The sequence below is a fragment of the Scomber japonicus genome, chromosome 16 (genome assembly GCF_027409825.1).
Source record: "Scomber japonicus isolate fScoJap1 chromosome 16, fScoJap1.pri, whole genome shotgun sequence".
NCBI lineage: Eukaryota > Metazoa > Chordata > Actinopteri > Scombriformes > Scombridae > Scomber > Scomber japonicus.
In genome coordinates, this window is record NC_070593.1 from 16,743,776 (window position 1) to 16,758,660 (window position 14,885).

At 39.8% G+C, this 14,885-nt stretch overlaps 1 protein-coding gene across 1 annotated transcript; it reads right to left on the reverse strand.

Annotated features, from left to right (window-relative positions):
• Window positions 1-74: 74 nt before the first annotated feature.
• On the reverse strand, window positions 75-14,750 carry lrrc9 (leucine rich repeat containing 9). The gene is made up of 32 exons (XM_053335153.1): window positions 14,694-14,750; window positions 14,317-14,535; window positions 13,914-14,054; window positions 13,654-13,717; window positions 13,486-13,556; window positions 12,244-12,426; window positions 11,854-12,009; window positions 11,502-11,710; window positions 11,253-11,384; window positions 10,950-11,129; window positions 10,705-10,822; window positions 10,399-10,534; window positions 10,147-10,303; window positions 9,957-10,062; window positions 9,385-9,570; window positions 9,184-9,303; window positions 8,837-9,028; window positions 8,545-8,670; window positions 8,212-8,352; window positions 7,841-8,018; window positions 7,470-7,690; window positions 7,196-7,318; window positions 6,968-7,098; window positions 6,768-6,876; window positions 6,550-6,683; window positions 5,872-6,008; window positions 5,195-5,412; window positions 4,288-4,356; window positions 3,245-3,370; window positions 2,118-2,295; window positions 1,731-1,887; window positions 75-90 (listed from the first exon to the last, which is right to left on the reverse strand). Exons 1-32 carry the CDS (start codon window positions 14,748-14,750, stop codon window positions 75-77), a joined length of 4,491 nt encoding a protein of 1,496 aa, XP_053191128.1.
• Between the last annotated feature and the right edge of the window lie 135 nt (window positions 14,751-14,885).

The following is a 14,885-nucleotide window of genomic DNA, read 5'->3' on the forward strand; positions in this document are numbered from 1 at the left end:
TTGTGTGAGTCCATCAGATGCCATTTGATGTCAGGCAGAGCAAGGTAATGACAGTGCACTCACTTGCACAGTCATTAGCCCAGCTTAATGCTGGGAATTAACACAAATTAAGAGAAGTTAAGTACATGCATTAGAGAAGCTTGTTTGGGGAGAGCTTTTCACTTCTGCTCTCTAGAATTGGATGTTGCTTTGTGAGTTCAGCAAAGGCTATGCAGACAAGAAACACAAATACACGGATACGTCCTCTGCTGATAAATTACTACCTGCAGCGGAAAAGGTGAATTCATTTAAGGCCGATTAGCAGTGTCATAGAGGGCGAGCAAATGGAGCTCTAAGGACACCTAGTGGTCACACCGACATCACTGATGCATAAACTCTGCAGTTAAGGTTGGTGGAGGGAATATTAAAGGAAATGTTGATTTTTTTTTTTTTTTTGTTTCAATATTACAACTTGTAAACCAACTCAAGGTGATGTGCTTTGGTGAAATGTTGAGGTCTTTCATTTTGGTATTGTTTAATTTATAATTTAAGACATAGCGATTATTACCTAAAAGTGGATCCCAGCTCAATTATTAAGTCTAGTGGAACAAAAATGAACAGGTCTCAAGAAGAGTAAAACAATAATTTAACTTTAAAAAACGTTGTTCACTATACATTTTATTAAAGGTCCCAGGATGAAAGGTTTTTGATGACATAGTACAGATCAGGTTGTATCTTCCACATTTACTGTGAGGCTCATACTGGTGTTTCTACAACACTACTAGACTAAATTGACGGGATGTCAGGGAGGATTATAATCTCATGTGCATCAGAACTAACATCATAAATGTTGAGCGGAGTAGGTTACTGGTTGATTTCCAGTTACAACACATGAGATTTGTCTATTAGAGGCGAAACCGTGGTGGGCTTTTCGAAAAGAGGCTAACATGATAAAACTGACAATCTCTGAAATCCATTTGGACCTCATTCAAGATTACATCTTTATCTGAGTGATTGCAGATTATAGTCCGCAGAGAGGTGTGCTAAAGCTGGATTATCCACTTGTTGGGGATGCATTTGACCCGATGGACACAACATGCCAGCCTCACACGCCCTTACATCTGTGAGTGTTTTTTCACTTGTCTGGGGCCAAGGATAGGATAGCAGTAGAAATGACACCAAAACCTCTCATCCTCAGATTACCATGGTTAGTGATCCACCTCTGTGGGTAGAACATAAAGTCAGTCATTATAAATGCATTTGAAAGGGATGCACTACACGCCCCCATAAGAAGCCTAATTTTCTTTATTATATTTCAAAGAGCAGCAAGGGTTCATTTATTTACATGTGAGGTCCATCAATTTTAAAAAGTTTAGAAAGGTATTTATTGTGTCAAAAAAGAAAAGGCACTTGAATTATGCTCAGACAAATATATAGATGCTCATATTAAGGAAAACTTTAAAACACCTTCAATAAAGTATATTATGTATATATTAATGTCCTACATTCTGTGGCAGGACAAAAACACACTTTGGTATTTTACCACATCACAGTAAATTCTGTCTCATGTTCACCTTTGGATTGTGTACTGATTGACACGGAGTATCTTCTGGCACCTACATGGGTGGATGTTTACCATCGTTTGGGAATCTGGAATACAATAATGTAGACTTTCAGACTTCTTCTGTTTCCTTAGAAAGGTCTGCCACATTTTAAAGAAACACAATCTCTCTAACTGTGGCTTTACCAACCTGCTGTCTTGCTCCTGGTTGGGATATGTGATGATGACTCTGTTCCCATCGAGAAGGAGACCTGTGGTTGGCAGGTTGCTTCCTGCCCTTCGGATATGTCTGAGGGTAATGTCGCTTTGGCCACTTCGACCAACATTACTGTGCTTGTGCCTCTTGTCTGAGATTGGGAATAAACATAGGTGTGAGGTTTGGAGAGCTGGAACCAGAAGTACTAATTACTATGTACATTATAATACTGAAAAGTTTTACTTTTTACTCTGCTAGCACTTGAATAAACATATCTCTTCATTTAATATATACATGCTTATCTAAAGAATAATGTTTTGCGCAATTATAGCTAGTCATCAAGAAGCTCATAATTTGGAAGAGGAGAGATGTCACACTCACATTTGTGTGTGTAATGAGGTTGGGCCTCATCCATGTTACTTGGAAGGATATCATGACCACACATTAAGTTCTGCAGGCCTCCACTTATACTCATTCCTCTTAGAGGAGTGTTACGAGGCATGAGGGGTAGGAGTCCAGGTAGATTTATTTCAGTGGCAAGAAGAGAAGCTCCAGGGCACTGGGGACATGGCTTTAAAGAAATATTAAATAAGGATCACGAGGAGACAAAAGTAATACCCAAGTATACATAATCAGATATTGGGATAATATGAATATGATCTTTTAAGTGCCTTAGAGGCAAACTCATTACCCTTTCTAACATGTAACCCTGTTTCTCTTTTCTCCACCCTCCTATGGCTACAACTGTCAGTACAGTGTGTCCCCTCCATGCACACACTTGGCAAGGGATTGGTGATTAGATTGCTTGTTGTTCCACATATGTAAGCATCTTATAGGGGGAATAGTAATTACTACTCATCAATAACAATGTTCAAATTCAAACAAAAGCACATAGAGGCATAAAATGAGAGTGACAATTGAGGTGGCAGTTATGAGAGTCAATGGGGGGGGGGGGGGGGGTTTGGGTTTGTGTCTTTTAATGAGAAAACCCAGGATCCCTGCCCTGTCATTTCAACATCTACGATTAACAAGCAGAGGGGGTCGTGTTGACCTGACTAATAGGGGGTAAATCCACTGGTGCATTATCGGCCGGGCACATTTCATCTAATCAGCAGGATGATGCCAGCAGGCTTAGGCTGCTTTTAATTCAGAGCTGCAGGAGAATTACAGCCCTGGTCTCTCATTACATGAACATCAAATCAGTCAGACTAAAAGAGTTTGATCCATGCTTTTCCCTTTTTTGGATCACTGCTGTTGTTTGTTGTTATTGTTGATTCTTTCGGTTGGACTAAATCTTACATGATAAGGCCCATTATGAGGTTTTACACAAACAGGATCTTTCTTTATTCGTAATTCAGTCATATTCACAGTAAAGCAGCAAAGTGTGGAGAAAAAAGGTTCCTTTCCTGAAAACTCTAACCACACACTTCTGTTTTTGATTGGAAGGTAAATATGTACATATACTGAGTATTTCTCAGTCAGTAGGGATGTGCGTGTGGAGTTCTCACTGATGCATCTGCACTGAGGAGTTCAGCTCTGGTCCTTTCTTCCAGCGTGACCATCACTCCATCCAGGACCTGCAACCGTGACAGACGCAGCACGACTGCAGGCCTGTGGAGAGAATTGCGTGCCACCTGAAATAAAAAACAAAAATGCGCCTGTTTTATGAAATGCATTACTCTGACCCTAACTACAATAATTTAATACTGGAACCTAATGAAGAGAGATGAGACATCTGGGAGAAAGATGTTGCTATGTGGGTCCCAGACATAGCATGTATGTTCCTAACAGCTATTCCAGTGACCCAGCTGACAGCAGCCAATAGTTCCCTGCCCAGCTGAGGGCACCCTCTGTCCAGGGTACAAATCCAGCCTGCCCAGTGAAAGAACTGTATGTTCCTCCAGGACACTGCTGCTGTGATTAGGTTGTGAGTGTGTGCCAGTGGATGTCCAGTGGAGAAGAGGAGACAGACTTTGGCGAGGGAACATGGGTGAAGTAGAGATCTCATGCGGGCAACAGCAGGAGTATTGTCTCAAGGGTGGCTGTTGGCTTCTACCCCCTGGCAGGATTAACCCCCCCCTATGGGAAGAGAAGGGGGATGGGGTCGAGCAGTAAAGAGGCCACCACAGCTGAGCATGGCCCTGTGGACGATGGGGAGGCCCTGGGCTGCAGGCTCTGCTCAGGCCTGATCCATGAGCTCCAGATGGGTGATGTAACTGGTCCAATAGCTGCCTGCCATTTGGTCAACGGATTTGTCTCTGATGCCGGCCAGTTTGAGGCGCAGCAGACGGCCATCATGTAATCACTTAATTTGGAACCACTGTTACACTGGGTTAGTGGTTTGGATAGTGCAAGTGAGAAACTGAGCCTGTAAGCGTGCTTTTGATAATTTGTTTACGAGTGAAACAGTTCTAAGAGTCCTGTGACTAACAGCTATTGGATTAATGTCTCTGTGCAAAGCTTCTAACAGCAAAAGGACCATGGACACTAATCTATACCAGTTCAGAACACCTAATTCGGTTAAATACAAAAACAAACTGGGAATACTCACAGGATTGCCAACAACAGAGAGCTCCGTTAGTGAGGGAAGAACTTCTAGTTTGTCGAGCTCTGTGATGTCCTACAACAAATAGAGGAAAAACAAGATTTTTCAAAAAAGATTTAATTCCCTCTTTTAACTTTACTTTCCCACTGGCTGTAGCTGGCTGTATGGTGATAATGCAGACATATGTATTAGGGCAGAACCTCTCATAATTTTGGTGTTGGGAGGATAGAAGCAGCTGATGGGAGAGATTACATATGTGAGCTCTCATTAATCTCATGAGAGAGTTTGGGCACGCAACTGGGCATGGGGGTGTTTTCTCTTATTCCCAGATTTATGGTTAGACTTGGCTGTGATTCAAAGACACCCCCCCCCACAGTGAGGACTGGTGCGTTGTGATGATTGCTGTATATTTAAGTCTTAATTGAATGCATGAAAACATTAAGGAAGTGACGGGAAGAAGGAACTGACAACATAAAAGCAAATCACTTGCCCTGTGTGAGAAGGAGATGCAGACTGAGAAGCTGATTACACGTTGTCCTGATTGTTCCCCTCTTTCTTCATACACACTGCCCTGACCTTCAATCAAACTTGATTCTCCTTAATGCTACCCCTCGCATGCCACAGTGGGGTGGTAATGACTCATGATTACTATACTTCATGTCTTACTTTGCAAATGCAGGGGAAAGTAATACTGCTGCGCTCTGAATAAAATATATTCTCAAACATCTGACACATTTTGCATATGAACCAATCAGCAGAAGTTGGTGGTAAACCAAAGAACTACACAAAGGATGACCTTGGTGGTCACCTCAGGAAATTACAGTGCTGAAGCAATTTAATTGAAAATCTGAATATGCTGTATTAAATAATATTCCAGAAAAAATCCAGCGTGTCACAAGGTCTGACAGTGTACCTGCAGCTTGTTCATGCCAAGGAAGAGCTTGCGGAGCTCCGCCAGAGGATTTAGATGGTTGAGCTCCCGGATCCGATTCTCTGCTAGGTGCAGTTCTAGCAAGACGCTCTGGGCTATGAAAGAGTTCTCAGCCAAGGCTTTGATCCTGTTCCTGTCTAGCACAAGCTCTCGGAGCTGGTGAAGACCCTCCAAGCCCTCCACCTGGCTGATCTCATTACCTAGGGAGAGAACAAAGCTTATCAAAACAATAATCTTTCTCTAGATAAAATAGAATAAGAGAAAAGGGGAAAAAAGTAAATTTACGTAAATTCCCCCAAAATTGAAGAAATTAATTCGTTTAAGGCAATACAAACGTTTATAGGGTGTTTGTTGTTTTTCCCTGGTGTAAAAGGCACTGAAATTAAGACAGTTTTGAAAGGTTTCTAAAAGAAAAAGGAAGTGAAGGCAAGTGCTGTAAGGTGGCCTTTGTGGGACGAATCTCTCTGACAAAGCAAAACTCAATCAAAAGCCATCAAAAGCTGTTAAAAAGAAAGTCAGTCATTCTTTTCTTCAACTCCCCCACCTGGCCTAAGGTCTATGGGAGGCTTATGCTCGTAGTGCTTGCCTTTTCACAGGCTCTATACACAGCACTTTTAACAGAATTTGTATGGGAGGGATGGTGCGTGAACCATACATACCTTGAAGGAAGAGTGCTTTAAGATTGGTGAGCCTGCTGAGCTGCAGATTGGCCATATTGGAGATGCCATTGTAACTCAAATGCAACACCTCCAGGCTGCCCATCAGAGGCTCGAGGCTGCCAGTGGGCCCAGCTTCCCTTAAACACAGTCACAGAATGACAGTTTACAACCTCTGTGGTTAAGTGAACATCTCTTTCTCCCCCCTGCTGCTCCATTTAACTGGTCAGACCTCACAGGTGCAGACCGCCTCAAGGCAATCACAGTATGGGCAAACAAAAGAGTGACAGTCACAGCACTGTTTATGTACTGGTTTCTTCAAAAGTACAGTGTGATTATTCCATTACTGACATGATATACTGGACTATACTGTATACAAACTTCAAAAATATAAATCAGCTTATTTAATGGTTAACATATTTCGAGAGTATTAACATTGACTAAGTTTGAGGTGAAATTTAGAACAATTTTTTGAAACAATATTGTAACCTAGATTTCATGTGGATTTATGGGCAACAGCTCTGAATGAGATCTGAATGAAGAGAAAGTTCATACATTTGCTGGTCAGTGCTGCCCCCTAATGGTCACAGTTAACAAAATGTAAAAACAAACCGGTACATTTCAGTTTTAGATAAAAAAAATCCCTTTTCCTTTGCTGAAATATGAACTGTGTTATATTACCTGTTGCCTTTGGATGGGTTCTGTTGGCCGTAACCACTGGAGTGGACTTTGCTGTACAGTAACTGTCTGTTTGTCAGATGAGTCTTCTGCCTGGGCAGGATGGACTCAATGTGGTTGTAATTTAGACACAGAGCCTGCAAATAAGACAATACATATAATTTATTTGTCCACGGCTCAAGTGTTTGTCATTTATATTTTTGAAACTGTGAAATTTGTACTTTTATGTTGGGGAGGTAGATGAGGCCTGAGAAGGAGGTGAGGTTGTTGTGGTCTAAGTTGACACTGCGCAGGCTAGAGAACAGGTCAGCTGGGGATAGATCAACCACCCTGTGGGAAACAAAAGCACCTTTTTTTTTTTTAGCTTTGTCTTTTATCACCTTACTTTTTAGTATTTTAAATTTCAGATCGAGGTTGTCACCTTATGGAGCAGGACTGCAGGGTGAGGTAGGTGATGTCTGTGTAGTTTGAGTGGCCCAACTTTTCTGCTACCATGTCAGTGGTTAGGCGCCCTCCAAACATGTCCTTTGCACTTTCACACTCTGTTGCTTCCTTGAGAAAACAACAGAAAATAAAACACAAAATGTATACCGGTAATTAAGTGTATTTTACCACTACTACATTTTTTTACAGGTTTGATCAGACATACCACTGCAACACCATCCAGTGCTTTTAAGGAGGGCAGGTGGAACACCACATATATCCGGTAGTTTTCTAGCCTCTCCAACAAAGGATTCCCATAAAGATCCAAAATGATGAGATTTGTCAATCCCTGAAAAGATGGGATTACATGTAAGAAGAACAGAAGAAAGAAGGACAGTATATGAGATCAGGTAATACATCAAAAATGCAACAAAATATTTTTCTGCAAAACATTTTCAGGTATAAAATGTTTTTATTTTAACGGTTTATTAGACACTCACCTTTAGATAGTAGATATCTCGTGATGTAGAAATCTGGTTGTTCCCAACGTAAAGCTCAAGAAGTGAGCGAACTCTGTGGATGCCATACAGGGACGTGATACAGTTATTCTCCACAGACAGAAAGAACAAGTTGGGTAGCTGTTCAAGGACCGAGGTGTCCAGACTAGAGAGCTGATTTCCATCTAAACTCAGTTTATTTAAACAGTGCAGGTTTGAGAGTCCTAGAAGAGACAGAGAGAAGAGAAGAGACAGTAATAAAGACGGATACTGTCCTTTTATTTTTGGGTTTAGGATTCCAATAAAAAGAAACTTAGAAATATCGAACTGCTGTGATTTATCAGCGTCATTGTCAAGTTGATATTGTTACCGACCATTGAGTGTGCTGATGTTGTTGTTCATGAGGAGGAGCTCCTCCAGCTTCAGGCAGTTATCCAGCCCCTCCACTTTAGAGATGTCATTATCATTGAAAGAAGCCCACCGCAGGTTGACCAGTTTATTCAGATTGATCAGCTTAGAAATCCTTTGGCTGTCAAGGTTCAGGGCAGTTATCTGGTCAAAATCAAGGACGGACCACAAGCACGTCAAAAATGTATAAAATATTAAATATGTTAATCTTGTGATCGATTTTAATTTATAATATCAATATCATGCATCCCCTGGAGGCAGCATTTCTCTGAAAAATTCAAATGCATTTGTGTAAGATTCGCTCCTTCACAAAGAAACCTACATTCCTCTGGCTCACCTTTGCAGTCCAGTCTGGTTCCAGGTCTCGGCTGAGGCCCCAGGGTGCTGGACTGAGTAGACACAGGAGGTGAGCTGTTGACAGCAAGCTGAGACTGCGGGGACGTTCACTGTTAGTACGTGAGTGAGCCAGAAGAGATGTCTGCGAGCACAGTGTCAACAGGTCTGATTGAATTACAGCACATCCTGAAAAATGGATGTTCACATACTGCAACCTTGTATGGAGCATTTAACTAATTCAACTGTTTACACTTTGCATACAATAGAAATGAAAATAAAAAAATATACATTAAATATAATGTATATAAACATTAATATCTGCAAATTGTTTTACCTGGTTAATCTTGGATGCAGCAGCCATCTGAACAGCATAAGCAGCCTCTTCCTCTGCTACCAGCACATCGTCCAGGTGTGTGAGAGTCGTGAGACGGCCCAATACAGTCATTCTGACTGCCTCCGTCTGAAAAGCAGCAAAACAGCTTTGGTGTATAACATCTTACAGGGCACTTCCAGAACAATGCAGCACATACTGTATGCATATGCTGAATATGAAATTAGTATTAGTATTTTGAGCTTCAACCAGTTTTATATTTAGATTTCATTCAATTTTTGATCACAGAACGCACCCTGTTCCAGGGGTTGTATCGGGTGTCTAGTTTCAGCAGGGCAGGTGTGTGTTTTCTCAGCACAGCTGTATCCTCTCTGGCATTGGTCAACTTGTTCCACCGCACATCAAGCTCTTTGAGCTGTCCCAACCCTCTCAGCCCCTCTAGAGTCACTAGGCGGTTATAGCTAGCATCCAAAAACTCAAGGTTGGGCTGCAATTTAGATAAGAGAAACAATGAATGTTTATACTTCTATTTAATGCTGTGGTCCTAAATCATATACAGTATGTAGTAAGACAATAAAAATGCTGCTTCCTAATGACTTTACACACACATTCTTTAGTTTAATTTTCTAATGTGACTCTTACCATATGAGAAATGTCATCCAGGCGTGTAAACTCATTAAAGCTGATGGTTAGATGCCGCAGAGCTGTAATGCGGGAAATTTCTTTTATTTTGCTCAGACTGTTGCCGTGGAGGTTCAGCACCTGGAGATTCAACACATTGATGAGAGCCCATTGTGAGTGCTTTCAATATCAAACCCGCATTTAAAAAGCAAGAATACTTACAGTGATCTGACTGAGGACATTGGCTCTGGCCACGTTAAGAAGAATTTTTTCATCCAAGCTCAACAACCTGGGCTGTGGTTTCAGCACAGGTTCCATGTTGAGGACTTCCTTGTCCAGGATGGTATCATCGGAAGGAATACCGTGTCTATCTATGTTACGGCCTGGCAATGCAGGTTGTTCTTGGTCCTAATAACAGCACAACAAAAGGCTTTAAAAGATGAGTATTCATGGATAGGTTCACAATTATTAACTTGTGGTGAGTGTTGTGTGAAATCCATTGTATGTACTATATGTAAGTGAAAAGAAGTATAAATCAGAATTATGTGTTATCATCTGTTAGCCATGAACACAAAAATTGGCTTCATGTTTTCAAAAAATGAAGTTTAAAAAAGAATACATCCAGTGCTTCAACTATACAGTTATGCATTATAAAATGATATATAATATAGAGATAACATCTCTAAAGGGTGTAACCAAGAGGAAGCACACATGGGAAGAATTTAAATAGTCCAGTAATAGATGACCCATGTAACATGTCATGTTATCAAACAGTAAAGAAACCAATTGTTTACCCCAGTGATGTATTCAAAATATATGATGTACTCAGGCAAGACAAGCTCATGATCAAACACGAACCACTGTCTTCGTTTGGGACTGCACTCAGAACCAGTGTGTGTTTTGGAGGAGCGGGGTCTCTCTGAAAAAAACCCCCCAAATAACCACAGATCATTGTACAATAGTGAATGAAAAATATTTTTTTTCATTCCTCCTGATGTACCTTCACTCATTGCAGTTTTATGTTTAATGTCCACATTGCAATATACAGAGAAAGCTCTGGGATAGTTGCTTCTTTCCACCGTTTCTCCCTCTTGGATTTGTGTGCTGTGGGCCACAAACACTTTGCAGACACTAACCTCCCCTACAGAGAAAAAAACACAGCATTTTGGCTTTTAAGAAAAAAAAAGTCCCAGTTAAGAGGAAAGTGACATAATATTAGGAGCAAAATTAACCCACCATGTCTGAAGGGGATAGTGTCCGTACTGTTCTTGGAGTGCCCTTGGTGGGCCTGGCGGAGTGTGTACTCAATTCTAGGCTGTTCGGACACAATCAGGCTATTGGATAAAGGTATCGCACCTTCTCTTCCCAAGGCCTAATTCAAAGTTAATATGGTAAAATTCATCAAGATTTTGACCTCATGGAAAATGAGATACAGTAGATATTGTATAAGATAAATATTGTATAAGATGATATAATTATTTCTGCATATTAGAGGGGGTTGATTGTGTTGTGTAGAAATTCCCCGTACAGCAGTAAACACACCTTCAATTGTTCTGGCGTTTTGAAGCCTTCCTCTAGAATGCACAAAATGTCGTTCTTCTCACTTTTTTTTGCAGGGTCAGCAATGTAGAACAAGTGCTCCAGCCGTCGTCTGTAAGTCCTGCTTAAAATGTGTACATTAGATTTAAACTAATAATGGATAGTACTGTTATTATCAAATCATGTCAAGTTATTGGTGAAACCTCAAAAGTGATTGCTTTTCATTAATACAGCTCAGTTTGACTTACTGTGAAAAGGTAACAGACTCTTCACTGGCTTGCAGGGTATGAAGTCGGTCCTCAAAGCGAAGCCTCAAAGCACTGTTGTGGATGCGGATAACTCTATTTATCTTAATGCCAGTGATGCCATGATTCTTGTAGTCCAAATGAGAGAAGCGGGAAAGCAGGAGGTCAGAACAGGAAGTAAACCTGTTGAATACATAACACAGAATATTGAGGAGGTGAGTGAAGTTTGCTTTAGATTTCCCCCTTTCAAGAATGAGTTACATGAGGATTGTAGTCACTGCACAATTAACAAAACCACATAAGTACCAAGGGTCTGTGGAACAGCCTTCTTCCAAACGAATATTTCCAACACTTTCTAACTCCATCAGCAGAAACTGGACAGTATACTCCATTCTGTTTGTAGCTTGGCCCAAATGCCACTCATACCAACATTCAATTCTGCATGAAGAAAAATAAATATTATTTCTATGCTTCTTAGAAGAAAATTGTAATGTACGAGGATCAATTCTACAAAGATTTTTTTTTATCTCTATCTTATTCAAACATGCAACTAACTCATCCAGTCTCCTGGTCCATAGCATCTGCCTCTCCTTCAGTAATTCTATCTTTCGGAGTATTTTTTTCTCTGTGGTGGGATCACAACTGACGTCAGTGTTTGGGTCACTTTTGTCAGTTAAACCTTCCACCACATGGAGAGGTCCATCCTCAGATGTACACGCAGACTTCTTGCGACCAGCCGGCTTCTTGTAGAGCTCACGTTCAAGCTAGGAATGTATTCAAATAAAAGCAAGTCTCTTAACATAAGAGCGACAATCTGCATCTGAAGATAACAGCTATATAACTTATCCTGTTCTCTTATTACAGCAACTAAAACATTTTTCTAAAACGTTTCTAGAATTGCACGTACATTTTTGAGGGTGTGATTGAGTATTCTGATGCATTCTTCAGGTAACTGCAACAAGGTTTTCTTCTTCTCTGTAAAACTCAACCGGGTCTCTGCCAGATTCCTCTGAGCAGTGCGCACACGCATGTTGTAATACATCATCTTCTTCATCACAGTAGACTAAAAGAAAAATGAGAAGACTTTAACTGAGAGCTGATGATTCAATAAGATCCAACACATTTAAAAAAACCCACAGACCTATATTAAATTAAAGATTTTAAATTCAAATGTAATATTCATTGAGCTTCAAAAGACATCAAATATGATAATTTGAACAAAAAGGAAAATGTGCTTGTGATGCATAAGACATAATAAATAAACCAAAAGACACTGAGAGGAGCTCTGTGTCAATACCTCGGCTGCCTCCTTGACTTGCTTGCTTGAGACATCGTAAGTGTCAAGACACAGGAGGCCTGGCATGTGGTAAAGAACGTGTGTGGCATAGTTACACAGCAGACACACTGGGTTTGGGGTTGACGTGGGGTCCTTCAGTGCTAGTTCTCTCAGATGAGGTAAATGGGCAAGCAGGGTCAGCTCCTGTTACAACAACAAAACATACAGGCTTGTAAGCCAACAGGGTTTCAGTCGGTCTGTCAAGTCTGAAGATGTGCCCTAAAAAAACCCACTGTCCACCAACAGGAAATTAAGATTTTTGATTTTGATTTTTTTTCATTTTATAAGAACCACAAAAAGTAAAATTGGTTGTTATCAGGCAGCTACTGGAGATACATGGCATGTATTTTACAATATGCCAAATGTATCCTTCAGTTAGATTATCAGTAAGTAAAAAGAGCAGGATAGTATAATAGAAAAGTTTAGACCAATCAGATGTAATCTGGCAACTTGCAAATTGATGAAAAGAACATTGAAAAGAAACTTTAAATATTACACAGATGTTATCATAAGACAAACATTTCTTTTGAAACTGGCATTTATTTAATTTTCCCCCTGTACTTGCAGTATAATAGCTAAAAAGAAATGCCACATTGTAATGACAAAGGGGCTTTTACAAATTGAAAAACACTGTGTTTGAGTCCACATTTGTTGCAATACCCTGGGCCCTCCGTGCAATGAAAGATATTCCTGCAATCCACCTTTTGTCCTATTCCAGCCTTTGCTTTAAAGAATGCAATTATTGTCCAGGGTCAGGGTGTTAACTTCAATCACAGCTACATTCACAAAACTTTTTGTTTCCTGTCAGAATGTCCTTGAACCAGACAAGGACCTGGTTTAAATGCTCTGAATGAGTGAGCGTGTGTCCGCCACAGTATATGTCTAAGATGTATAACTGAATAACAAGAACTCAACCCACATATCAAAATAAAACATTTTTTATTTGTTTAAATGTCATGAATGTATATCATTGAATCTAGAATAGCAAAAATGAAGTTATTATTCTCAATACCTCAATAAAAGGTCTTGTGTACCCAGTGAATTGTAGAAACTGAAAATATGAACTGGCCTGGACCCTGACATTTCACAATAATTTCAAATGCACTTTTTTCAGATCAAGGATTTTAATATGAATTTTTTTAAATAAGTATGAAAACTTTTTACAGAAGGAATTTGAAAGCAAATTTCTGTTTTTAATCTTACCTTAAAGGAGCTGATCTTGTTCCCAGACAGATTAATATGCTGAAGGCTGACGTTAGGATCAAGGCTATGCCCTTATAAGAAAGTACAAAATTATTTAATCTTTTTCAAACAGCTCACTGAATCTCAATTAAACTTAAATAGAAAATACAGAGGATTGTAAAAACCTACCAATCTTTTCAATATTATTGTCAGCAAGGTTTAGCTCTTTGAGGTTTTGAAGCGTGTTCAAGCCCTTTAGAAAAAAAAAACAACCACACAAAACAGATAACTGATCAAAAATGGGAGCGTGTTACTTTGACAAAACATACACATTCATATTAACTGACTAAATTGTGGGTAAAAATACTGGTGAGATAGATAGATAGATAGATAGATAGATAGATAGATAGATAGATATTGTAGGCAAAATCATCATTTGTTCTCCAAACCTGTATCTGTGTTATGCAGTTATTGTTGAGCCACAGGACTTCTATGTTGACCTGCAATTCCAAATTATTTATTTCACAGATTTGGTTATCGTATAGATAGAGTTTCTCTAGTTGAAGGCAATTCTGAAATCCAGATATTTCCTGTAATCGAGAGAAGATGGATAACATTACACGTGTGTAGTGTGCTACACCATACACCAAAAAATTTTTTTTCATTAGATTTCACAGAGAAGGGGAAATCATGGTTACAGAACCCCAGCACTAAAGCAAAAAACTGTATTCGTTTTGAATATAAACCATGGGCTGTAATAACCAAAGTCCAAATATTTAAATTATATTATTCATTATAATCGTTATCAATAGAGCAACATTACTAGACATCGTAGCAGCATGACAAACTTACAGTCAGATGACACTGGACTACCCAGAGCTCTTGGAGCAAAGGACAGCACTCAAGACCCTCAATGTGTTTTATGTTCTGGCCCACTATGGTAAGCTGGCGCAGCCTTGGGAAGAATGAAAGCCCAACCATGCGAGGAAAACCGGAGAAGAAGATCTCCAGGGAGCTAGTGTTGCCCCCTTCTTGAGCAATTTTTTCATAGGAGACCCCATTGACCATGCACTGTTGAGGAAAATAATCATGTTTTTAATCATGCAAGGCCTCATTACCTGTGATGAGTAAGTAAAAAAACACAACTGCAATAGAAAAAAACATTTCAGCTCTTGTATTCACTGGAAATAGCAACCTAAATTAGATACCATTTATAATGTTATACTCACCAGTTCTTTAACTACCTCCTCGTCGCCACGATGTTTTTGTTTCTCACTCTGTATCATAACTTTCTGTCCTGAAATGAAGTGCAGCTGAGCTAAAACGAGTTATTCAGCTGCTAAAAAAGCACATACTTGTATTATATTTTATATTTATTGTCGCCACACATCAAAGCTAAAGTTGCTAGTTTAGCAGCTGTA

Coding starts and splice junctions, on each gene's coding strand:
- lrrc9 (XM_053335153.1), bottom strand. CDS start 14,750: ATGATACAGAGTGAGAAACAAAAACATCGTGGCGACGAGGAGGTAGTT. Junction 10,823..10,949: donor GAGTCTGTTACCTTTTCACA/GTAAGTCAAACT, acceptor CATTTTAAGCAG/GACTTACAGACGACGGCTGG. Junction 10,304..10,398: donor CACTATCCCCTTCAGACATG/GTGGGTTAATTT, acceptor TTTTCTCTGTAG/GGGAGGTTAGTGTCTGCAAA.